A 27,519-nucleotide genomic window follows, 5' to 3' on the forward strand; every position below is an offset into this window, starting at 1 on the left:
CTGGGATATGAATCAACTTCTAGTTCTTTGATACAAATACGGTTATTACGGCCCTGGCCAGATAGCTCAGTTGGTTAGATACCAGTACGTAGAGGTTGCCAGTTCAATCCTCAGTCAGGGCACATACAGAAACAGATCAAGGCTGTCTTCCTCTGTCCCTTCCTCTCTCTCCAACATCAATAAATACATTCACAAAACAGACTATAGGGGATATGTAGTAAATGTACTTATATTGCTGTTACTGTATTAAAACATTCCTTAAGTTAAAAAAAAATCAAACATCAAATGCCTTCAGCTTTGTTAGAAAAACTTAGAATAAATTAAACGGGTGATTTACATCAGACTCATCCATATATTTATAAAGAAGTATCCTATATTGCCAAACATTTCTGAGTGGCCACGTGGGTGTCAAATTGCCCTATAGGGGCTCCTATTTTATTGTCTACCAGTACATGGCACATGTTAGTATAGTTAGCTGTAATAAGAATTTACAATGCTATTGTACTGATTATTGTATTGTGAGGCTTTTCCTAAAAGCTTTCAAATATATAATATCTCATTGCAACCAGTCATTTACAGACCGCATAACAGAGTTAGCCTTTCTCTCAATTTATGTACAATTAGTGCTCAATTTATGGCACACTAGGAAAGAAGAGTTTCGTGGTTCCCTAAAATAAAAACATCAAGAACAAATAACTCCACAATACTGTAAGAGACCATACTGGAGGCAGAATGTATATTTGAATAGGTGGGAAACAGAAACCACATTTTAATCCCACAATTTAGATCTGGGGTTGGGAACCTTTTCGGCTGAGAGAGCCGTGAACGCCACATATTTTAAAATGTAATTCCGTGAGAGCCATACAATATGTTAACACTAAATACAGGTAAATGTGTGCATTTTATGTAAGACCAACACTTTTAAAGTACAATAAGTCTCTGAATTCTTTTTTTTTAAACCTTTTTTTTTTTTTTTTTTTTTTTAACAGAGACAGAGAGTCAGAGAGAGGGATAGACAGACAGGAACAGAGAGAGATGAGAAGCATCAATCATTAGTTTTTTGTTGCGCATTGCGACACCTTAGTTGTTCATTGATTGCTTTCTCATATGTGCCTTAACCGCAAGCCTTCAGCAGACCGAGTTACCCCTTGCTTGAGCCAGCAACCTTGGGTCCAAGCTGGTGAGCTTTTGCTCAAACCAGATGAGCCTCCGCTCAAGCTGGTGACCTCGGGGTCTCGAACCTGGGTCCTCGGCATCGCAGTCTGACGCTCTATCCACTGCGCCACCACCTGGTCAGGCTGAATTCTTTTTAATAACATTGTTATGCTGTTGCTAACCAATGATGAATAAAGTACTTCTCACCATTAATGCAACTTCTGGTGCTGCATGGTTTTGCTGATGGCTTTATAGTCTGGTTGATATGCGGTAAGGTTAAGCTTCATGCAGGTGTTGAGACTTCCATCCATTAAACGTGATTGAAGGTTGGTCTTAACATTCTTTAGATGTGAGAAAGACTGCTCACATGCATACATAGAGCCAAACATCGTCAGTACAGCAATACTCACACGCTGCAGTGTGTGGTATGTGACGGGAAGTGCGTCCCAAGTTTTGACAATCAGCTGGTCTGCGGGTTGAAGTTTTTTCATTTCTCTCCACTTGTGTTTGCTCGCCAACTCTGCTTGCTGTCATGCAAGTCTTTCCAAATCTTCATTCAGTGACTTGAACTTATTCACCCACATGTCTGAGGCCTTCAGGTCAGCAGCTTGTAGCTCAAAATCTCTGACGGAGACACTGGGGATGTAACTCAGGTCAGCGTTGTCCGCTGCACACTCGTGTGGATGGGTGATGAACTTAAAAAGACGAGTGTGCTCACGAAATTCTCCAAAGCGTGCTTTGAATGACTGCAGAAGATTAGATGTGAAGCCAGCCAGCTGCTGGAGATCAAGATGTTGAGCAGGGTCAGTCATTTGCTGTGCATCCATCTTTAAACTCTCCCAGTTTTTCAAAGTGTAGTAAACGACCTGTTTCAATGTCAGCAATGAAAAGTTCCAGCTTGTTTTCAAATGCAAACACTGCTTGTTAAGGAATAAGACTGTATTTCCAATGCCTTGCATTTTCACATTGAGCTGGTTCAGATGTTCAGTCATGTCCATGAGATAGTAGAACTTCAGGAGCCACTCAGTGTTAGCTAACTCAGGATGCTCAACGTTTTTCATTTCAAGAAAAGTCCGGATTTCACTCAGACAAGCTGCGAAACAGCTGAGCACCTTCCCTCGACAACCAGCGCACATTGCTGTGCAGAAGCAGACCAGGATAATTATTCCCAATTTCATCCAGCACTGTTTTAAACTGGCAATCATTTAAAGCTCAGGCAACAATAAAGTTGACACCCGAATGACCAGCGACATCACCTCACCAAGCTTCTCGCCACACATCTGAGCACAAAGTGCCTCCTGATGTAGGATGCAGTGAACACTTAGGATGGGTCTCTTTTCATGTTCACAAAGAAGCGCTACGAGTCCTCTGTTTTTCCCCACCAAGCACGGGGCACTATCAGTACACATCGAAATAAGTTTATCCATCGGTAGATTGTTTTCTTTAGGGAACTCAGTGAAAGACTTGAATAAATCCTCCCCTCTTGTTGTCTCTTTCATGGGCAAAACAGCAAGACTTTCCTCAGGTACTGTGTCACGGACAGCATACCTTGCAATCACGCTGAACTGGGATAAATGGCTTATGTCTGTTGACGCATCCAAAGTGAGAGAAAAGAATGGTGCTGCATTTATGTCCTTCACTTGGGTTGCCTCAATTTGATTTGCCATCATGATGGTACTACTGTGAACAGTTCTTGCCTTTAGAGGCATGTCTTTTATTTGTTTATCTTGTCTTTATCCGAAAAGTTGTCAAAAAGTTCATTGGCAATATAAAGCATGAATGTTTTGGCATACTCCCCATCTGTGAATGGCTTCCATTTCTCACAATTGCTAAAGCACCAGCAAAGCCAGCCGAATTCCAGTCACCTTGTTGGGTCCAAACACGGAATTGCTGCTGACTAGCTTGCACTCTGTACAGTAGCTCTTGACATGCTTTCTTCCTGCTGTTCCCCGCTGGATATTTTGATGCAAATGTAGTCTGGCATGTGTCGAAGTGCCGCTTTATATTTGACCATCTCCTTGATGCAATTTTATCATTGCATATTAGATGCACTGCAGAACCTGCTCTCTCCACAAAGGCGAATTCCTCTGTCCATTCCTGCTGAAAAGTACGATACTCCTCATCTTTTATTCTTTTAGCAATCTTCTTTGTCAAAAGGGTTTCTGCAATTAGCTAACTGACTACTTGATTAAAAGGAGGGAAGTTTACTTCCTGACCTCACAACAACCTGTGTACGTTACACATTATCCAATAAAAATTTGGTGTTGTCCCGGAGGACAGCTGTGATTGGCTCCAGCCACCTGCAACCATGAACATGAGTGGTAGGAAATGAATGCATTGTAATACATGAGAATGTTTTATATTTTTAACGTTATTATTTTTTTTTTATTAAAGATTTGTCTGCAAGCCAGATGCTGCCAGCAAAAGAGCCACATCTGGCTCGTGAGCCATAGGTTCCCGACCCCTGATTTAGATTAAACCCTTCCACCATTGTGGCACTCCACACACGTCTTTAAAAACCACACACTGCCAAGAAATAATACTTTCACTAACCCAGGAAAAGCTCAAAAATTTCAAAATAAATTCCTTTAAAACCTTGAAATATAAATTTCTACTTCCTTCTCTACTTCCTGTAACTTAGTCAAAACTATCTTATGTGACACTTAATGGCTTCCTGATTGTTTCACGTGTCATTTGGAATGTATTAGGATCCCACCCAGGTATTTTTATTTCATTCCATCCATAAAACCAGCTCCTTGAAAACATTAGCTCTCAACAAGCACCTATGGTTTATTACATTGTGTGCTACTCCTCTGACTCATCGTCCCCAGGTTAGCTGGAGCAGATACAACAGCACACTGGCCAGACACTTAATTGCTGTCACTATCTCATCCTGTTTTCTCCACATACAGACCTAGACTACAGAATGGGGAAGAGCAAGGTAGTACAGACCACCACTGAGACAGCAACTCAGCAATCTGTCCCTCCTGTGCCCTGGGTAGAGCATCTGATAAACCAGGGCCTTCCCTCAAGTGGACCATATGGTCCTGTGAGTTGTACCACCTCCAAAGACATGACGTCCCTTCCAGCTAAGGGATACACATGGAAAGTGAGTTAAATGAGACTGAAAAGATTTATAGTCTTTTAAACACAAACCTTAAATAGGTTTACTTAAAACCTATTTAAAATATAGTAAGATACTATAGAAACAAAAGAAAATGCCCCTGAATTCTCATTTTTAAAATATAATTCACTTTTTTTTGGCAAAAGGCTAATGTACACCAATTTTCACAGAATTCACAGATAAACAGTGTCCTTCAATATAACTGTGGCAAAATGCTCATCTGAAATTATACTCAAAGAATTCAGTTTTACCACTTATGAAAATAAAGCCAAGAAAGACCAAACATTACCACTGGATCTGGGGACAGCAGTGACAATAAACACATCTGCACTTGCTGTTTGGAGAGAGCTTTTTAAATAAACTCACTCCCTACATTCGTTTCAGGAAAACCCAGAAGCAACAGTGTCAACCAAGTATTGAAACAATACATGGTAGTGAGTGATGGTAGCCTTTATCTGTCCCTGAAGCCAAAGGATTTCCTGTTCCAAGTGTCTAAGATACATATCACTGCATACTCTGATAAATGACAATGACGTCAAAATACCAATGGCAGAGAAGACAGAACACTTTTTTATCCTTGACTCATTACAAAAGGATATGTGAGAAATGAGCAGATTAGGATGGTAGCTTGCTTCCTTCCCTATAGAGTTTCTTAATTACTTCTTCCAGGATTATTCTTTGCAACTGGTCATGGAATAATCAGAAATAGTGGGCTCTGTGAATATCAATGCAGTTAATCAGTCTCAACAACTAAACATATGCTGTATACCTGGATGACCATCATGCTGTTATTTATACAAATGGTACAGCATGCCCCCTCACAATGAGATGTCCATGTGGCACAGCCTCTCAATTTGGGATACAGACAGATCCATCTCAAACTTGGTCAGAAATCTATTGACCACCAATTCTATTAGTCACCCTGTGAAGCACAATATTCTATTCTGACTGCAAGTGCTCTCGCAGTGAAGCTTTTAAGGAGCTCTAAAACCTGTCTGCAGCAAATTAATTATCTCCAAACTATTCACAGGATTTGACAGAATAATCTCAATGTAAAAAATCAATAGAATGAGATCAATGTTCAACAGGCTGTAAACTCCTGCTGCCTTCAATGATAGCAGATCACTGAAATTGCTCAAGTATGAAAAAAAAATCTGAATTCAGAAAATCATGTTCGGAAGTTATTGTCTAGTTTCACACAGTTAATTTTTCAAAGGATTTTGATTACAAACAGCCCCACACTTCTCGTTTTGTCATTTTTCTTTTTAGAATATTAGTTAGAGAATGTTCCAGTGCTTACTGTGTGACCTCACAGATTTTGTAGTCAGCAATTATTATTCTCCTTGCGAACTTCCAAGTCTCATATAGTAAATGTGGGTTATTCTTTTATATTCTATACTACATCTACTGCAGTGGGAACTCAAATATAATTCAAATGTGGGTAGGGTAGGTAGATACTGCAGATTTTACACATACTATTCCCTATACCTAAAATGATCTTCCCTATCCCTCGTCACCTAAGTCACTCCTACTCATCACTCATCCTTCAGACTGTCCTGCAAACACACCTTTCTCAGGAAAGCCTTCTCACATCTTTCTGATCAGGATAAATCCTACCAGTATGTGCTCCCAGAGCCCTATTGTACTCCCCTCATAGTACTTATGACTCAACTACACACTCAGATGAAGATAATGTAGTTTAATTGATGTCTCTCCCCCAACCAGACCAAAGAGAACAAAGATTATGTTTTGCTTACCATTTCCATCCCTAGCGGTGAGTGCAATGCCTGGCACCTAGATGGCACCCAATGAATATTTGTTTGATTGAATGGGTAAAAGGCAAGACTGGTTGATACAGCCTTGGTGGGTCTGGACAATTATAAAATGCCATCTGCAAAGAGTACTCTCTGAATTTCAGGGAGTCAATGCAGTCACTTGCCTATATACAAAAATGCATGCGTCTATAAATTTACACACACACACAATGTTATGAAGACTATATTATGGGAGTCAATATTTTTCTTCTATATTTCTATGACCTGATTTTTACTACTGATTTATAAAAACTTCAATGATTTACATATCTTACACTCTCAGAATTTCCCCAAACTTTCTAAGTACAATTATCCATGTACAATGCAATGCATCTTGTGAAGCTGTTAAAGTCTAAAAAGTTAGTCAATGGAGTGAAAAAAAAAATCACAAAATTGTGAAAACTAATCCTTTGGAAAGTACTGTGTTGGGAATGGACATACTTTTCTTTAAAAGTCCAACAAAAATGTCCTCCAAAGCTAAATGAAATATCCCCTCTTCCATTGAGGACTTGGTAAAGAGGCTGGCCCATGCTGAATGGCCATGCTATACTAAAAATATGTGTGATATCTTTAGGCTCTCGACCTCAGCCCAGCATGGAGAGGGGCAACCTCGGCCCAGCATGGAGAGGGGCGACCTCGGCCCAGCATGGAGAGGGACGACCCCGGCCCAGCATGGACAGGGACGACCCCGGCCCAGCATGGAGAGGGACGACCTCGGCCCAGCATGGAGAGGGGCGACCTCGGCCCAGCATGGCGAGGGGCGACCTCGGCCCAGCATGGAGAGGGACGACCTCGGCCCAGCATGGCGAGGGGCGACCTCGGCCCAGCATGGAGAGGGACGACCTCGGCCCAGCATGGACAGGGACACAGCACTGACACCTCCGGAGGCAGCAGCACCTTCCTGACCCCTTGTCACACTCTTTCTGGGATGAAAGCTCGTTGACTGGCAGGTAGAACACACACGTTTCAATCATCATTGTTCTCCCTTTTACTCACTGAGCTCGTGTAAATTAAATTCACACAAGATGCAATACCTGTACTCCCATTGCCTACCAACCCGCCACACAAATTAAATTTAAAAACTCTTCTACAACGGGACACTCGCTAATTTGCTTCATGAAGAGCTGACTATATAGAATTGTTCTAAATCAAATCATATTTTTCCACTGATTAGTATCATAGATGTAGGCAAACCAGCCTGCAAGTGCTTTCCTTTACTAAAAGGGAGCCCACGCTGTGCTGTTTCCTTTCCATTGTTCCCCAAACCGCTGCCAGAGCTGCACAGGCAATAACAGAAGCAAGGCCCCCCGGGGACCTCAGGGGGAAGCAGGCAGCAGGCACTGCCGGGCACTCACCATCACAGCGGGGTTCTTCACGGTGATGCAGGGGGTGGTGGCTCTCAGGGCTCCACTAATGCCGTGGTAGTATTTAAAACAGATTTTTATCTCCACTGCAAATTGATTGAAGAAAAACAATAATTTAAACACCGAAACGAGTTATGTAGAAATCAGCTGAGGAAATTCACCACACCACCTCTCAGAAAATCCTACTCAAGACTCTTCGAATGAGCCTTTCTTTTCCAGTTAGAGGCAACAGATTAATCACGCCATTTCTTGTTTGATTTCACATGTTTCTCTGGAATTTTATAAGAAAACTCTCCATATATTAGAAAATGATGCACAGACATGCCAAAATACACATGCTGCAGAAGTAAGAATAAGACCAGCTACCAATTCTCGAGGTGCCCCACGGTACGCCACACACCGTGCTGTGTCTTTGCTCACGTTGTTATGTAGCCCTCACATCAACTTGGGGAGGCAGAAATTCCTGTCCCCACGTTGCAGATGAAGTGTTGAGGTGTGCCCAAGGTCAAACAAACAGGAAATGGCAGAGTCAGGACTCAAACTAGTCTGTTTGATAGCAAAGCCTTCACTCCTAACCTCTACAATATAGACAGACTGCAGCTGTCCATGGAAATAGAAAAGAGCAGTTTAGCAGGTTTGTTAAATACTGCCGTAGCCCACATGGTGCTAGGGCCTGGGAATTCACATTATTTTAAATTTCCAAATGACTTAAATGCTGCCACTAGACAGGGATCAAATCTAGTAACCACGGGCATATATATACTGTGATAAGGTACCAAAGAACTGTAAAACTTAGCATTGGCAACGCCATTTTACAGAGGGAAAGTCAGGCTTCTCGCCCTCTCCTTTCTTTTAAAGAATGGAGAGAGAAGAATGTGGGAGCTTCCCGGCTTACAAGGACAACTGGGTCATCTAGTCACAGTTTAACTATAGTTGTCTGAAAGAATAAAGGTTATCCGAAGAAGAACTCCTTTCCCTTTCAATAACAGACAATATTTGCATATCCTACACTGATTTTAAATCTTCCTCCCCCCCTGGAGTCCTGAGAGTAACATATACCTCCAGACACAAAAACATTTATGAATGTCTTTGATATGTAAAACGACATTTACTGCTACTGTTTTGATGTGTAAAATGACATCACTATTGTGTTACCTTGTAAGTTTTAATATGTAGGAATGTTTTTATAGATCGTGTAGATGAATGTTGTAAGCTTGTTAATGATTGATTATTGTGTCATGCTCCCCCTCCTTTCCCCCCAACCTATATGTGATCAAGTCTATATAACTGGCTTCAGGGCTATTTTGGGGGCACACGATTTGGGTTAGCTATACCCCGTGTAAATCATATGTAGCCAGCTTATTAATAAATCTCCTCCTAAAAATTCTTCTGTATCCTGCCTTGGTATCCTTACGTAACCAGCAGAATTAAGGTACGCTACTTTATAACAATACCAGTATGTTAACAGATAGAAATAGATACAGATGCAGGTGCAGGTATAGATACATTCAGAGATAGGTACATATATTTTTATATATGTTATATGTATTATATCTATAATTTGAACTTGATAAAAAGCAATATAAATGCCATTTACAGATTTTGGAAAGTAACTATAATTTCAGAGACTATGAAGTCAGAATGCATCAAAGATAAATCGCACGGACACTGAAATTCTTTTGTATACAGAGCGTTTGAGTCATTGAAGGGTCACTGCAAAATGCCCTTCTCCGGAGGTGTCATATAGACAGTGATGCTGACGGTCAGGCCCCGGGGGCAGCCCCTGCTGGCAGGAGTGGACTTCCTCAACTGAGTCACCTGGGTTATGAAAGTGGAGCTACTCCATGTATTTTCCCAAGAAAACTGATGTCCCACTGACTCTTCTGACTACCCCAAATGACCTCCTACAGAGTATTTAGTTCACTTGATTTAAGAGAAAAAATATAATGATTAAAGCAAAATCCTCTTTTAGGAATATATATTATTGCATGTTTCCTGTCAATGATAAAATACTAAAAGATATGCGTTAATCGGTAAGTGATTCAAACTGTAATTAGCACTGCCAAGCACAAGATATTTACCAAGTACCCATCACAACAGAGGCCCAGCACTACACCAGACAGTGCAAGAGAATCAAAGGAAGACTTCCGGTCTGGCAGGTGATATACAGTGTAGCTGTTGAGATGACAATCACAGGCCCGACAGAATACAGAAGACAATGCTAAGAAAGGAAGATTGCTGGGTAGGATAGCAGAGACCACAGAGAAGACTGGTGAGGACCCAGCAGTCAGGAAGGCTCGCGAACACCGGTCAGGACTCAAACCTACAGAGGAGGAATGGGAGCAGGGAAGGTCAGGAGTGAGGAGTGCCGACAGCAGGGGAGCAGCCCCGTGTGCCGGGTCTGAGGAACCGCAAGACGACCTGGGCTGGAATTCTAGCTTTATCACTACTTCACTTCCCTGCAATCGCGCTGTAAGTGACTTTCCTGAGCACTAACCCAGGTGTTGGGTTATTATTGGAACAGTAATAGCTGTAGAGATCTGAGCAAACCTTACTCTCCCTCTTGCTTTCTTCCGAGAACAAAGCGAAGCAGAATGCACGAGGTCTGTCAAAGCAGAAAGGGGTTCGGCAACGAGCACCAAGACGGACTGCTGCAGGCCTGAGCTCATTAGTGTCATTCTCTAAATGCGGGAGACCAGCAGGCTGGATCTGCCCACAGATGCGCCTCAAAGGTCAAGTCAATGGTTAGTGAGCGAGCAGCTCACTTTTCAATCAGGGGAAGTACTTTTTTTTTTTTTTTTTTTTTTTGTATTTTTCTGAAGTTGGAAATGGGGAGGCAGTCAGACAGACTCCTGCATGCGCCAGACCAGGATCCACCCGGCATGCCCACCAGAGGGCGATGCTCTGCCCATCTGGGGCGTTGCTCTGTTGCGACCAGAGCCATTCTAGCGCCTGAGGCAGAGGCCATGGAGCCATCCTCAGCGCTTAGGATGCCATCTCCTCTGGGTAGTCTGTGAGGTAACAGACTACAAGACAAAAAAAACAAAAAAAAAACTGCTTATTTTTATTTGTAGGTTATCGATAGCTGACAGTTGGTCAAATAAGTTTGTAAAATATGACTTTTATGTTTGCTCGCTTATAGTTTGCATTGGGGGCTGGGCAGCACCAGGTATATGTGGTCTGTGAAATTGCAAATTACCTTCCTGCTTCGGAAGGGCCATTGTTTTGCTAATGTTTGATGGAGGAGAGGTTTTTGCTCCAGAAAGTTTTGAAAACAGAGAGTAGAGGGAGAAAAAGGGAGAGAGGCAAAAGAAGCCATGTTGGCAGAAAGAGAGAAGGAAGAATGCAGAGTGCTGAAGAAGAAGCCATGTTGGCAGAAAGAGAGAAGGAAGAATGCAGAGAGCTGAAGAAGAAGCCATGTTGGCAGAAAGAGAGAAGGAAGAATGCAGAGTGCTGAAGAAGAAGCCATGTTGGCAGGGAAAGCGAAGGTGTGCGGATGGGGAACCAGAGCTGAGGGGCTTTGGGAGCCGTACTGAGGCTGGTGGGGCCTTTGATTCTTTGAGAAACCGGAGAAGATTCTCCTGGTTGTGCAACTTGAGAATGTGTCAGTGGCTTTGGGGGCCCTGAGTGAAAGGGAAGTGTTTTCCCTGCTTGTTGGCTCGTCAGCCGGTACGAGATTTAATAAAGGAATGGCGCACCATATTTTGGCTCCACTGTTTCTTTACCGTCTGCCCAAATACAATGAGAACCTGCATGGTCATGACAGTGGCAAACCCTGGCCTTACACTGACCCATTTGGGGTGTTATATTCCTTGCTGTAACAAAACCCTGTAACCCTAGTGGTAAATTAGAATCTCAGAAACTGTAAGATGAACTTACACTGAATTGCACAAAGCCAATTTTGTGGATGGCCCTGATCACCCAAATACCACAGAGCTGACAGATTAATGAGGCTTTAGGGCTAGGTGCAAAGAGAGGTATTTACACAGACCACCCATTACAAATCCAAACTCACAGGCCGGTCTCCAGAGAAAAGAACACAGAACAGTGGTTCGCACCTGCACTGAAACCGCCAGCTCCTTCAGCAGGACACCAGCAAAGATTTCTGCCCCCCAAATACAGGAATGTTCCATGCTGAGTGGGAGTTTTCATCTTGAAGTATTATTTAGTGTTCTTTTTTTTTTTTTTTTTTTAATAAATTTTTATTAATGGTAATGGGATGACATTAATAAATCAGGGTACATATATTCAAAGAAAACATGTCTAGGTTATTTTGTCATCAAATTATGTTGCAAACCCCTCGCCCAAAGTCAGATTGTCCTCCGTCACCCTCCATCTAGTTCTCTGTGCCCCTCCCCCTCCCCCTAACTCTCTCCCTCCCTCCCTACCATGTCCTCCCTCCCCCCCCACCCTTGGTAACCACCACACTCTTGTCCATGTCTCTTAGACTCATTTTTATGTTCCACCAATGTATGGAATCATGTAGTTCTTGTTTTTTTGTGATTTACTTATTTCACTCCTTATAATGTTATCAAGATCCCACCATTTTGCTGTAAATGATCTGATGTCATCGTTTCTTATGGCTGAGTAGTATTCCATAGTGTATATGTGCCACATCTTCTTTATCCAGTCTTCTATTGAAGGGCTTTTTGGTTGTTTCCATGTCTTGGCCACTGTGAACAGTGCTGCAATGAACATGGGGCTACATGTGTCTTCACGTATCAATGTTTCTGAGGTTTTGGGGTATATACCCAGTAGAGGGATTGCTGGGTCATAAGGTAGTTCTATTTGCAGTTTTTTGAGGAACCACCATACTTTCCTCCATAATGGTTGTAGTACTTTACAGTCCCACCAACAGTGAATGAGGGTTCCTTTTTCTCCACAGCCTCTCCAACATTTGCTATTACCCGTCTTGTTGATAATAGCTAATCTAACAGGAGTGAGGTGCTATCTCATTGTAGTTTTGATTTGCATTTCTCTAATAACTAATGAAGCTGAGCATCTTTTCATATATCTGTTGGCCATTTGTATCTCTTCCTGGGAGAAGTGTCTGTTCATGTCCTCTTCCCATTTTTTTATTGGATTGCTTGTTTGTTTGTTGTTGAGTTTTATGAGTTCTTTGTAAATTTTGGATATTAGGCCCTTATCTGAGCTGTCGTTTGAAAATATCAGTTCCCATATAGTTGGCTGTCTGTTTATTTTGATATCAGTTTCTCTTGCTGAGCAAAAACTTTTAATTCTGATGTAGTCCCATTCATTTATCTTTGCCTTCACTTCTCTTGCCATTGGAGTCAAGTTCATAAAATGTTCTTTAAAACCCAGGTCCATGATTTTAGTACCTATGTCTTCTTCTATGTACTTTATTGTTTCAGGTCTTATATTTAGGTCTTTGATCCATTTTGAATTAATTTTAGTACACGGGGACAGGCTGTAGTCGAGTTTCATTCTTTTGCATGTGGCTTTCCAGTTTTCCCAACACCATTTGTTGAAGAGGCTTTCTTTTCTCCATTGTGTGTTGTTGGCCCCTTTATCAAAGATTATTTGACCATATATATGTGGTTTTATTTCTGGGCTTTCTATTCTGTTCCATTGGTCTGAGTGTCTATTTTTTTGCCAATACCATGCTGTTTTGATTATCGTGGCCCTATAATATAGTTTAAAGTCAGGTATTGTAATGCCCCCAGCTTCATTCTTTTTCCTTAGAATTGTTTTGGCTATTCGGGGTTTTTTATAGTTCCATATAAATCTGATGATTTTTTATTCCATTTCTTTAAAAAATCTCATAGGGATTTTGATGGGAATTGCATTAAATTTGTATTTTGCTTTGGGTAATATGGCCATTTTGATTATATTTATTCTTCCTATCCAAGAACAAGGAATATTTTTCCATCTCATTGTATCTTTTTCGATTTCCCTTAACAATGCTTTGTAATTTTCATTATATAGGTCCTTTACGTTCTTTGTTATGTTTATTCCTAGGTATTTTATTTTTTTTGTTGCAATCGTGAAGGGGATTATTTTTTTGAGTTCGTTTTCTAATATTTCATTGTTGGCATATAGAAAGGCTATGGACTTTTGTATGTTAATTTTGTATCCTGCGACCTTACTGTATTGGTTTATTGTTTCTAATAATCTTTTTGTGGAGTCCTTCGGGTTTTCGATGTATAGGATCATATCATCAGCAAAAAGTGATAGCTTTACTTCTTCTTTTCCGATATGGATGCCTTTTATTTCTTTGTCTTGTCTGATTGCTCTGGCCAGAACTTCTAGCACCACGTTGAATAAAAGTGGAGAGAGTGGACAACCCTGTCTTGTTCCTGATTTAAGGTAGAAAGTCCTCAGTTTTATGCCGTTTAATAGGATGTTGGCTGATGGTTTATCATATATGGCCTTTATCATGTTGAGATATTTTCCTTCTATACCCATTTTGTTGAGAGTCTTAAACATAAAATTGTGTTGTATTTTATCAAAAGCCTTTTCTGCATCTATTGATAAGATCATGTGGTTTTTGTTCTTTGTTTTGTTGATATGGTGTATTACGTTAACCGTTTTGCGTATGTTGAACCATCCTTGAGATTCTGGGATGAATCCCACTTGATCATGATGTATTATTTTTTTAATATGTTGTTGTATTCGGTTTGCCAGTATTTTGTTTAGTATTTTAGCATCTGTATTCATTAGAGATATTGGTCTGTAGTTTTCCTTCTTTGTGCCATCCTTGCCAGGTTTTGGTATGAGGGTTATGTTGGCCTCATAAAATGTGTTTGGAAGTATTGCTTCTTCTTCAATTTTTTGGAAGACTTTGAGTAGAATAGGAACCAAGTCTTCTTTGAATGTTTGATAGAATTCACTAGTATAACCGTCTGGGCCTGGACTTTTATTTTTGGGGAGATTTTTAATAGTTTTTTCTATTTCCTCCCTGCTGATTGGTCTGTTTAGGCTTTCTGCTTCTTCATGACTCAGTCTAGGAAGGTTGTATTGTTCTAGGAATTTATCCATTTCTTCTAGATTGTTGTATTTGGTGGCATATAATTTTTCATAGTATTCTACAATAATTCTTTGTATATCTCTGATGTCTGTGGTGATCTCTCCTCTTTCATTTTGGATTTTATTTATTTGAGTCCTGTGCCTTTTTTCCTTGGTGAGTCTTGCCAAGGGTTTGTCAATTTTGTTGATCTTTTCAAAGAACCAGCTCCTTGTTTTATTGATTTTTTCTATAGTTTTTCTGTTCTCTATTTCATTTATTTCTGCTCTGGTTTTTATTATCTCCTTTCTTCGGCTGGTTTTGGGTTGTCTTTGTTCTTCTTTTTCTAGTTCCTTAAGGTGTGAAGTTAAGTGGTTTACTTCGGCTCTCTCTTGTTTGTTCATATAGGCCTGAAGTGATATGAACTTTCCTCTTATTACTGCTTTTGCTGCATCCCAGAGATTCTGATATGTCGTATTTTCATTTTCATTTGTCTGTATATATCTTTTGATTTCTGCGCTTATTTCTTCTTTGACCCATTCATTTTTTAGAAGTATGTTGTTTAGTTTCCACATTTTTGTGGGTTTTTCCCCCTCTTTTTTGCAGTTGAATTCTAGTTTCAAGGCTTTATGATCAGAAAATATGCTTGGTACAATTTCAATTTTTCTACATTTGCTGATATTGTCTTTGTGGCCCAACATATGGTCAATTCTTGAGAATGTTCCATGTACACTAGAGAAAAATGTATACTCTGTCGCTTTGGGATGAAGTGTCCTGTAGATGTCTATCATATCCAGGTGTTCTAGTATTTCGTTTAAGGCCACTATATCTTTATTGATTCTCTGTTTGGATGACCGATCTAGAGCCGTCAGCGGTGTATTGAGGTCTCCAAGTATGATTGTATTTTTGTTAGTTTTTGTTTTAAGGTCAATAAGTAGCTGTCTTATATATTTTGGTGCTCCTTGGTTTGGTGCATATATATTAAGGATTGTTATGTCTTCTTGATTCAACTTCCCCTTCATCATTATGAAATGACCAAGTCTCTGAGTACTTTTTCTGTCTTGTAGTCAGCATTATTAGATATGAGTATTGCTACGCCTGCTTTTTTTTGGGTGTTGTTTGCTTGGAGTATTGTTTTCCAGCCTTTCACTTTGAATTTGTTTTTATCCTTGTTGCTTAGATGTGTTTCTTGTAGGCAGCATATAGTTGGATTTTCTTTTTTAATCCATTCTGCTACTCTGTGTCTTTTTATTGGTAAGTTTAATCCATTTACATTTAGTGTAATTATTGACACTTGTGGGTTCCCTACTGCCATTTTATAAATTGCTTTCTGTTAGTTTTGTATCTAGTTTGATTCTTCTTTTTTGTTTTTCTATCATTTGTTTTTGTTTGTGTTCCATACTTCTTTCCTCTGTTGCTACCTTTTTTAAGTCAAGTGTTTTTGTGGTGGTTTTTTCAAGGGTGGTTACCATTAAGTAATGAAAAGGGTACCTACCATATTCATTGTAGTACCCTATCTTATAAGTATTTCTGCACTTCATCATCCTTTGCTACTGTTAATCTCCATCCTCTCCCCCCTTTTTTTCCTTTGTTGTCACAGTTTAAGTTTGGTTTTATTGTGTTCTAGGTGGAGCTGTTACTTGTGGTGTTGTTTTCTTTTGTTCTTTGAATCTGGTTGGAAAACCCCCTTTAGTATTTCCTGGAGTGGGGGCTTTCTGTTGATAAATTCTCTCATCTTTTCTGTATTTGTGAATGTTTTTATATCTCCTTCATACTTGAAGGATAGCTTTGATGGGTATAGTATTCTTGGCTGAAAGTTCCTCTCTTTCAGGGCTTTCAATATTGGGGTCCACTCTCTTCTAGCTTGTAGAGTTTCTGCTGAGAAATCTGATGATAATCTAATAGGCCTTCCTTTATATGTTGTACTCTTCTTTTCCCTGGCTGCCTTGAGAATTTTTTCTTTGTCATTGGTTTGTGTCATCTTTATTATGATATGCCTTGGAGTGGGTTTGTTGGGGTTAAGAAAACTCGTGTTCTGTTTGCTTCTTGAATTTGAGGCTTTAGTTCTTTCCACAAGCTTGGGAAGTTCTCGTCTATTATTTGTTTGAGTATATTCTCCATTCCATTTTCTTTCTCTTCTCCCTCTGATATACCTATTATTCTTATGTTATTCTTTCTGATGGAGTCAGACAATTCCTGTAGGGCTTTCTCATTTTTTATTATTTTTGAGTCTCTTTCTTCTTCTCTCTGTTGTGCCTCAAGTTGTTTGTCTTCTATTTCACTAATCCTATCTTCAATCTGGGCTGTTCTGTTAGCTAAGCTTGTTACCTCGTTTTTCAGCTCGTGAATTGAGTTTTTCATTTCTGTTTGATTTGTTTTTATAGTCTCAATTTCCTTGGTAATATATTCTTTGTGTTCATTGAGTTGTTTTCTGATCTCCCTATATTGCCTTTCTGTGTTTTCTTGTATATCTCTGAGTATTTTTAAGATTTCTATTTTAAATTCTCTGTCATTTAGCTCCAAGGCTTCCAATATGTTAAGTCTTTTCTCCATAGATTTTTCCACATCTATTTGTGTTACCTCTCTTTCTTTTGTATCCATAATATTCGATTTCCTCTTTCTTATCGGCATCTGAGGGTGGTCTTATTGATAGCACTAATTAGAATTAATAAAGAGTAAAAAGTAAAAAAAAAAAAAAAAAAAGTAAAACACCCCACAAAAAAAAACAGTAATAATTTATTATTTCCCCCTTTTTTTCTCTCTTCTCTTTCCCTCCTCTCCCCTCCTCAGGGAAATATCGTGCCTATAATGGAGGGCCTGATTTGGGGTGAAGAATTCAAGGGGCAAAAAAAAGGAAGTAGGGACCTACTAAATGAAAAAAAAAAAAGGAAGAAAATCTTAGACAAGCATAAGATGATTTGCTTGTATGTGATGGTCAACTAAGAGATATAATGAGAGGGATAAGAGGGAACCAGAAAAAAGGACCAAAAAAGAATAATAAAGAAGAAAAAATAAAAATAATAAGTAAAAATCTGTTCTATTAAGTGGAGCGAAGACTAAATACAATGGAGACCTTGGGTTGGGAGGACCCAAAATGCCACAAAAATAAACAAACAAGAAAAAAAAATAAAAACAAAAGCAAAAAAGAGAAATAAAGCCAAAAAAAAGCCTTGAGTCCCAAATTAACTAATTTGTTCGTGATTGAGGATTATATGGGAGGAAAGTAAAATGAGAAAAGAAAAAACGAATAGAAAGGAAAAAATAAGAAAAAGAGAAAAACGAAGGAAGAAATAAAATAGGAAGAGAAAAAAAACAAAATAAGCAAGACAAAAAAAAAAAAAGAGGAGAGAGTGAGAGTTAAAGTGTTTTGGAGTATAACCTTAAAGGAGGGTGAGGATGAAGAAGAAAAATAAAATGCAACACTCATGGGTAGTGTAGTTCAAGAAAGGGGAAGCATAAGATGGGCAGAGAATAGAAGGACCGAGGTGGAGGAAATAAAGGCAAAAAGATAGAAGAAACAAACAACAACAACAACAACAACAAAAAAAAATAGTGGATCAAGTTGTAAAGTCTGTGGGTTTTTCTTGATTTTGAGAGGTTAACTTCTTCCTTTTTCTTTTCTCTCCCTCTTCCTAGTCGGTGACTCTGTACCCCAGGCTCTGCCCCTGTGTCACTCTTAGGTAGGGATTTGCAGTTGATGGGATTCTATGGCAATGTCATATAATTGGCTTTAGTCTTGCTGGAAGTAAAGGCTTGTTGGCGTTTGCAGGGTCCAACGATGAGAGAGTTTGCTTTCCTGGATTCTCTCTCCTAGTCCCCCCTTTCTGAATTAGCAGCCTGGTGATCCAGCTATAAGGCTGCAACTGCTTCTGCCTGGGGAGTAAGAGGCTCAAAGAGCTGGGAAATCCCCACTCTATCCCCACTCAGTGCAAGGCTTTGGGAAAGGCTCTGAGAGTCAGGGCCTCCAGTGTAATCAGGCGGGGGTGGGAGTCAATTGTTGTCAAGGTGACTGTTCAGCGCCTATCATTTAGTTGGACCTCTCAACCCAGGCTTTCCACACTTTGTAGCCTGTTTTTGCAGGGAAGAAGAGGCACTAGTCTCTGCTTACGACTAGTGTAGTATAGACCTTATTATCTGCCAAGTCCTTCTTGTTAGCGTTTATCCCTAAATATGGAGGCTCTATTAATCAGAAGTAGCCCCCGCCCCTTTAGCGAAAGGCACTAAAAAATATCACGCCTCTTGTCTTGGAACGCTGAATTGAGAGAGATCTTATCAATTAGAACCGAGGGTGCGCAGATTTCATGGGTTAAGCTAATTTCAGTGATTGGGTCACAGCTGTGCTTCCGAAGGTATTTTAGGCTGCCTGCGCGCGCCCCTCCCCCAACGCTTGATTGTTAGCTTGAATGGCTGGGGGAGGTGCCCCGCCCACGGAGAGAATCTCCCAAGCCTCTCCCGCTCGCCCCGCCGCTGGCGGCTGGACCGCACCAGGTGCAGGATAATGGAGCCCCCTGGGTGTGCGGGCCAACAGGGCGCCCTGGGCGCGTGGAATGCCCAAGGCACGCGCGCGAATGGGGCGCTCCGGGCACCGGTGGCCGGCGACCCCCACTTGCAGTGTGTGGGCCGCTGGGAACGTCAGCGGTGCTCAACCAGACCGGGCGCGCGCGCGCGCGCGGCGGTTTGCGGAGGCCGCTCCGCTCGCGGTGGCGGCTCGCGGGGGCTCGCGGCGGCGGCTCGCGTTGGCCGCTTGTGGCAGCTCGCGGTTCCCAAGTATATGGGCTGACTCACCGCGGGCACACTTCCTTGCGGTTTGAAAGAACGTCCCTGTGGTAGATTCCTCCACACCCTCGTCTCTCAGATTCAAGCGATAACAGTCCTTTTGCTTTCAGTTTGTGTGGAACTCCGGAATGCTCCGAGGATAAATTTTTCTGTTTCTAGTTGATAAATTTGTTGTGATTTAGGGGAGAGCTGTCGGACGCGCTGCTCACGGCGCCATTTCCGTGACGTCACCCTAGTGTTCTTTTTTAAGTGTACCTAAACAATATCCCCTCTGAGTAAGAGAAAGAAGAGAGAAAGGAGCACTTGGATAAATGTTCTTAAACATTTCAGTTATGAGAAGAGGTAACTGGAAAGGTTAGTCAAAAGGGTGGAAAAGATAAATTGGAACACATGCTTCTATTTTAGCTATACTTTTTTAAAATTTATTTTTTAATTGATTATGTTGCTACGGTTTCAAGTGTCCCACTCATTACAGTACCATCTACACAGTGCACTGTGCCCCCCATGTCCCATGCAAAGTCTCTTTCCACCCCCATTTTCCTTCCTTTACCCCCTCCTCCCCCACCTTCACACTTCCTTTCCCTCTGGCTATTGTTTCCCTGTTTTCTGTATATATGTTATGTATATATGACTTTTGGCTAATTTTAACCTCTAACTGCAAGAGGAAGACAAAAAGCTAGTCCCACGAGAAACAGATACAGAGACAGGTGAAAGCAAATGCAGGCATGATGACTGAGCACCAGAGAAGGAGAAGGCCACTGTTCACAGGAAGGGGAGATGGATGACACAGATGAGGAAGCAATGAATGACCCCATCTAGCCAAGAATGATTTCTCCACACACAGATGGACAAATAGAAAGAATAGAGATAAGAGACAAAGCAGGTCCAAATGAATGAATGAATGAATGACCACAGTCCACAAAAGATTATAGAAATAGACATTCTGGCATGCTAAGACAACTTTTGAAACCTCTTACATTTCAAAACTCAAGAATGTACACAGCACGGATGATCAATTCAGTTTCTGAGAGCAGCAGCTCATTTAAGGAATATTTGAAAGTCTTATGACAAGTGCAGATGAAAGTGATCCTCCTCTCCGATGCCTACGAAAGTCATGTATCCCAAATTAAGCCAGTGCTTGTTCTTCAAATTCAATCATGAAGGCCCTATAATAACATAGGTCTGGTCCACCTGTCTCCTTTAGGGGTTTATCCAGACAAACCGAAGCCACCTTTACATTTATAAATAGCTTTGTGCTCAAATCTAGGTTTGCCCATGAATTTAGGTCAATTTTCAGAGAATTTTACTTTGCCTGGACTTCGGATGAGCTAAAGATAAATTTTTGGTCTGAAGATAAAAGAAAATGTTATTATTTTTATTTTTTTAGAGAGAGGTCAGGAGAGAGAGACAGACAAGAATGCTGAGCTGCTCCTGTATGTGCCATGACAGGGGATCAAACCAGCAACCCCTGAGCCTTGGGATAACGTTCCAACCAACTGAGCTACCCAGCCAGGGCTTAATTTTTTTTTTTAATTTATTGGTTTATTTTTAGAGAGACAGAGAGAGGAAGGAAGAGAGAGGGAAGGGGGAAGGGAAGCATTCGTTTGTTGTTCCACCCAATGGTGCATTCATTGGTTGCTTCCTGTGTGTGTTAAGTAGGGATCAAACCCACAACCTTGTCACTTCAGGATGACATTCTAACCAACTGAGCTAACTGGCCAGGGCACAAATGTTTTTAAATGTTGTAACTTTTGAAAATCAGAGGTTGAAAATATAGAGGCTGTCCCCTCAATTCTTTAAGTTATCAGCCATGAGCTCAAAAATCCAAGCAAAACTTCATTATGCTGTGAAGTCCCCCTAGTTCTGCTCTAGTTGGACATGGGTTAAAAAAAAAAGATGTCTAAAAGACACAGACTGTACTTCTAAGCACTAATATAAAAACCACCTGAGAACTTGACATTGAGTGGGTATCGAAAGGATAGGAACGTATGTTGGGGGAGGCCTCATTCTGATTAATGAAGATGAACTTATTATAAAGCCAAATCTTTCTGTAATTCCTATTCACCGCCCAGGACATTAACTTACACAACTTTTCTCATTCCTTAAAAAACACATTACTCAATATTTCCAGTTTTACAATCATACAACATAATACTCCGACTTTGTATAAGAAGAATTGAGGTAGAAATGCTAAATTACAGGAGAAAAGGAAAAAAGAATCCTTACTCTTTTCTTCATTTTCAATTTCCACCTTCAATGACAAGCCATTTCTATTAAATACTAAACTGAGGGGTAAAGAAAAGACTTTGTTGGGGCAGAGATATTTACTGCACCCTAATCAAGCAGGATATTAAGAATTTCCTACAGTTTTGAAGGGAGAAATAAAATCAATCACGGAAAATAAAATACTCTGTAAATGGTTTTCTTTTCCACACATACTGTTCCAAATTATAGCAGCATGTGATACTGACTTCTTCCCAGGTGTTAGCGTGAGCCCCATGATATGAATCTGCACCTCTTATCCAGAGGCAATCATTCCTGGCAGTCTTCAGCACTTTGGAGCAAATAAAAAGGTTGTTTTACCTTTTCCCTTGAAGTTCATTCAGTTGGCAATATTTCTCAGCTAGATCAGCCTCTTAAACCCTGGGATCCTTTCAAAGGAGGAAGCCCATTTAGCGTAAACTTGGCTATTTCCCATTTCATTTTTTCCCATATTCTTTTATTACTTATTTTTCTGATTATTTAGGGTAGTAATGCCAATAGGGTCAATGTTGGAAAGTAAAGTAGTAATAGGCAAGAAAAACAAATCACCCATAATCTCACCTCCCAGAAACAACCCTTGTTCACATATTGGTAAATGTCCTCCCAGACTTTTTTCCTATATGCTGTGATACTAGTTGGGATTGTGCTGTATGTGTCTTCCTTTTCCCCCTCACTCATGCCGTGAGCGTTTTCTCTGAAAAATTACATGCTATTTAAGGTTTAAAAAGAGAATCTAGCCCAAAACTGAACTGAAAAGAAGCCATTCCTTAGGGGGCAGAAATAGGATTAGAGAATGTACGCTGACCTACCTGTAAAAATGTGGAAGAAATAATCTGTTGCCTTTAATGGCAATTCAAAATAATAGATATTAATCGTTCAAAATAACTTTTTATATTACAGAATTTTTATATACTTTAATAATAATATACTTATATCAGGTTTCTACTTAACCCAACCTTACTCTACATTTTAAAGTGGTAAAAAGTACATCCTTATATTAGCATCCACACACTCTATTAAATCCCCTGCATATAGAAAACATAATTCTTATATAGACCTAAATAATTTGAAAAATTTCTAAAGAGCCCATTTTTTTCTAGATTAAAGAGAAATTCTGTACGTATATGTAAAAGGTAACTTAGACCAACCAGTAAATCATTTATTTATTCATGCTTCTAGCTACTACACAAAATATATATTTACTATGTTTCCAATAATAGTAGTGGGAAAGATAAATATTCCCCTTCATCCAAAATAAAAAGCTACGAGATATTTCTGTGAACCAGGTAGTACATTAAAACAATTGTATTTGAAAATAGATACTATATCAAATAACTAGGTAATGGTCGAATTACCTAGTCAATTTCCTATTTCTAGTAAAGTAACCTCTTCAGCAGTTTCAGACTATCTTTTCTATACTTGTAAAATCTAGGACCCAAATGCAAAAGTTATTCTGCTACTGGGAAATTTAATAATGTATTTAGCAAATAAAAATTTTAATTTAAATTCTTAAACTTAACTTAAAACTTGAATTATTCTTTCTGCTCCCTAAAATTAGTATTAATAATTAAACATTAATTGCAAATGTATATATAAGGGTATATAAAAATGTGTAAAGTATTAAAATAGCCAAACACAACTTATATATCATATATTCATATAACACATACAAACACACACTTTTTCCAAAATATGTGAACATTCCCTAATGAGCATTTTTTTAAAACAACTTATTTTCCAGTTTGGGGTTATATGGCATAAATATGTAAATCAAAGCTAAAAGTTTTTAAAATAAAATTCAGAAAAGACCCTCTAGATTTCTGCATACTCATGCAATGTTCAATCCCAAGCTTGTATTTCACACTTAGTTACTTACGTTCCATGAAATAGGGCCCTGGCTCTATTCTCCAGACAATCTGCCCTTTCTGTGTTCCAGTCACACCCCTGTTCTTAGAATCCCAGAAGTTGGCTGGAGAATTCTCATCTGAAAAAAAACAAAGAAACACTTTTCAACTTAATTATAACCTCATTGTCCTTCCTAAACTAATACAATGCTGAGACAAATAGAAAAAAAGACAAAGGGGAAATATTAATGGACACTATTATGAATGACTACCTCCCAGCTGGTTATTGCCCTGAGTTCCTGAACTTGCATTTATATGGGAGAATTGGGGAGGGTGCGGGTGGAAGGATGATGGCCTCTCTGGGGTTGTCCCGGTTGGCCAATGTGCCAAAAGACAAAACCACAGAGAACAAAGGGTACAGCTGCTGCAGCCGCAGTGGTGGGCTGATATACAGTGTGTCCGTAAAGTCATGGTGCACTTTTGACCGGTCACAGGAAAGCAACAAAAGACGACAGAAATGTGAAATCTGCACCAAATAAAAGGAAAACTCTCCCAGTTTCATACCTATCCAGTGCAGTTCGATGTGGGCTCACACACAGATTTTTTAGGGCTCCTTAGGTAGCTATCCCGTATAGCCTCTACAGACTCGTCACTGACTGATGGCCTACCAGAACGGGGTTTCTCCACCAAACTGCCAGTTTCCTTCAACTGCTTATCCCACCGAGTAATGTTATTCCTATGTGGTGGCGCTTCGTTATAAACGCGCTGATATTCACATTGCACTTTGGTCACAGATTTGAATTTAGTGAGCCACAGAACACACTGAACTTTCCTCTGTACCATCCACATCTCGACTGGCATGGCCGTGGGCTGCTCCGCTGTATACACGGTGTTACGTCATCATCTGTGCATGCTCACATGCTGCCACATCATCCTACAGAGACTGGGGGGGGGGGTTCCTTTTATTTGGTACAGATTTCACATTTCTATCGTCTTTTGTTGCTTTCCTGTGACCGGTCAAAAGTGCACCATGACTTTACGGACACACTGTATAAGAAAGAGGCAGAGCTCCCTTTCGTTTTAAGAAAAGGAAAGGAGGAACAGATTGGGAGAATATAACAGAACTCAAGGTGGGGTACAAAAAGGAACATTAAGTTATAAAACTGAGTCAAGACACAGTTCAGGTTTGTCATAAGCAGTGTCCAGGTCATCAGGTCAGCTAGGAAAATATTTTTTAAAAATGCAAAGGCAGATTTCAAGTCGATAAAAGAAGAAGAAAAAGACAGCATTTAGATTTCTGTATTGAAGGACAGAAAGAACTGATCCAAAGAACAGGTCTGAAAGTTTAGCATTTTCCAAGTTGTCTAACCTCATGATACACAGAAAATGGTAATGTCTGAAGGCACACTGGGGCAAACGGATGATGACAACTTCAGATGACAGGCAGGATGCTCTGTGTGCCCAGGCTCCCCTCCACCCCCTGAAGGCTGAAGGGATTCATATTCTATATTACTGGCTCACATCTCTCTAGGCTGAAGCTCTGTCCTAAGAGCCCCAGAACAGGAAATGAAACTGAAAACATGAAAAGGAGATCATTCAGAGTTTTATAGGTACACAAAATGTATACAGTGACATTGGCTCTTAAAGTCAAATGTACCTCATATTTTGCCCACATCCCTTCCCCAGAAGGAAAGATTAGGGGTACACTTTCACTGAAAGCAGGAATAAACCAGACAGGGTAAAGTAAGAGCTATACTGAAAAAGAGAAAAAGTCCCGAGCCCAACAGAATAGTCCCAAGAGAAGAAACCTCTCTTCTTTTGAGCATAAAAGAAACAAAAAGTGAGGCCCTAAAGGCCTTCTGTCTGTCGTCCTTGGGGACCACTGGTTATATTGATAAGCCAGAGAACTTTGGGGAAAATGGTCCTTTCGTGTGATTTGCATCCAGCACATTATACACCAAAGATTCTTTTTGTGGAAGTCCAAGGGGCAGCCACTGTTCTTATAGAAATGGATAGCATAACCCATTCATGCCATCACCCCCACATCTGAACAAACCATACACACAACTCCATCCATCACAGAAATATAACTACAACACTGATATTGCATTTAGAAGGCATTCGGGCAATCACCTAAAGCTGGACTTGGAAGATGTCCTGTGGCCCCTCAAAGCAGATTCTGATCGCTGCCTATTCACTGAGCTTTTTCCATGCCAATTTTGTCCAAGGCAACAATGTGCCCAGTTAAAAGTACTTATCTCTCCAAACCCCTTGTAGCCTAGTTCTAGCCAGAGAGATGTTAAGTGGAAGTCTACTAGGTGGGACTTTGGGGAAAGCTATTATTTATTCTAGTTAATAAAAAGACTTAGTCATCCTTTTGCTCTTCTCCCTCCCTTCTTCTTGGATGAGAAATACATTCTATGGATGGCAGAGCAAGAAGCTAGAAGCACCCGTGATGATTTTTTGAGCCCTGCATGACCTCCAGGCTTCAGACAAAAATAAATTGCTGTATGATTAAGTCCAATGGTTGGGTTTCAGTTACTTGCAACAGAACATGATTCCTGACAGATGTACCATCATCCTAAAAATCGCTCAGTGATTTGATCTTATTATACCTGTACTGACTTAGAATTCTCAAGACTGTATCACTGCTCCAGGTTAGACAACAAAAGTAGTTGCTTCCCTTCTAAAGATACTTTAATGAGCAGAGCTATTTAGATGGGGAGAGGGACTCTCAAGTTTTCACAAATAAATGTGCTTTATTAGCTATTGGTCACTTGGAAGTCACAGAAAGCTGGACCCTACAGGAACCCTACATGGAAATCACAGAACGATGGACCCCAATCCAAGCAAGAGAGTGAAAGTTAGGGGATGTGAGGACGATGCCACAGAATACAAGCATATGAGTAGATGGTGTCCAGCTATTCAAAATGCTTGTTTTAAACATGTAGCTATGCATGTGGGAATTTTCTGAAAATATTATTGTGACCATTTCCTCTGGAGACCTCAGGAAAGATGAGGCAGTCTCAAATCTTGTTTTAAAGAACAAGCACTAGGATCATGATTATAAAAATTAACAGTAACAAAACTGTCCTTATGAATGTGACCTCCACTGTAAGAGGGCTTGTATTTCTGGTATTACTAACTTTTTCTCCCCAAGCAATTAGTTAAACCAAACTAAATGCACACATTTCTGACCTAACAACCTTAGGAAGAGGAGCCACCTAGGAGCAAAAATAGAACGAAATGGTAACAGGATGAGGAGACTTATTGTAAGAGGTCTGAGCTTCAGGCAGAAGTAATGCCTGAGGCTCAGTCCAAGCCTTTACAAGTTGCCAAGATGAGAATTTTGATAGCAAAGAAGATCAATTTCAATGATTCCTTCAGATTAAAACCTTTTTCTTTAAGTAGGTTAACACCTTCATTTAGGCTGCAATCAATTCTAGTCCAGCCCAGGGGCTCCCTTCCAGGGACAGCATCACTCTGCTTAGATCTCTTTTCATGGACATTCGAGGGCAGAATATTTTTTTCCCAGATTGTGGGAGTTGCTTTTCCTCTATCACCTTGAACATCTACACTAGGCAATTCAGTCTTTTAAAAGCACTTCTACTCTAAATAATAGTAATAAAAAACCCTGAGTATAATATTATATACCAAAGAAAAAGTTTTAAATCCCCTACAAGATGATCCCTTATATATTGTAGATGTAATTATAAATCTATTTCTTCTTTTAACTGAATAAAAATCCTGATAGATCAAAGAAATATCAGTTTTTAAAACCTATTACCAATTGTTCCATTTGTATTTGGTCATTTCTTGTCCCATTCCTCCTAGCTATGCAAATCTGTTGGATTGTCCTCATATCCCTACCTTATTTCCGCCCTCTTACTTAGAGCAGGGTACCATCCAAACAGGGAAGACATGAGGTCTCCTCTCCCAAGTTTCTCCATCTCCCTACTACCTACCTATCTTTTCTATATCCTATCAACTTTTCACTTTCTTGCCCAGGTTCAACCCTGTTACAATCATGTCCTTGATCCAATCCCTCTATCAGTCACCTTCTCTCACTTTGACCTTCTCAACCTAGAAGGATGTCAGCTGCCATGAGGCATATTTTCCTGGTTTTACCTATGCTTTTGCTTGTTGACCATTATTTTCCTTCATCTCCCTTCCTGCCAGGATTAGTGTCTGTTTCCCAGTTATAATAGAGTCCATC

General features: G+C 40.2%; 1 protein-coding gene across 8 annotated transcripts in view; it reads right to left on the minus strand.

Moving 5' to 3' along the window:
• The window catches only part of HECW2 (HECT, C2 and WW domain containing E3 ubiquitin protein ligase 2), a 438,960-nt gene that overhangs the window by 145,849 nt on the left and 265,592 nt on the right, over positions 1 to 27,519 (minus strand). For 7 of the 8 annotated variants that reach the window (XM_066232561.1, XM_066232560.1, XM_066232559.1 and 4 more), the window contains 2 exons: positions 23,336 to 23,443; positions 7,449 to 7,543 (listed from right to left, as the gene is read on the minus strand). In XM_066232561.1, the coding sequence (XP_066088658.1) occupies positions 7,449 to 7,543; positions 23,336 to 23,443 (203 nt within the window). Of the gene's footprint in view, positions 1 to 1,362; positions 1,383 to 7,448; positions 7,544 to 23,335; positions 23,444 to 27,519 lie in introns of those variants that run through there. The other variant, XM_066232566.1, reaches the window with a different exon arrangement.

Source organism: Saccopteryx bilineata, chromosome 5 (assembly GCF_036850765.1).
Source record: "Saccopteryx bilineata isolate mSacBil1 chromosome 5, mSacBil1_pri_phased_curated, whole genome shotgun sequence".
In the NCBI taxonomy this organism is placed as follows: domain Eukaryota; kingdom Metazoa; phylum Chordata; class Mammalia; order Chiroptera; family Emballonuridae; genus Saccopteryx; species Saccopteryx bilineata.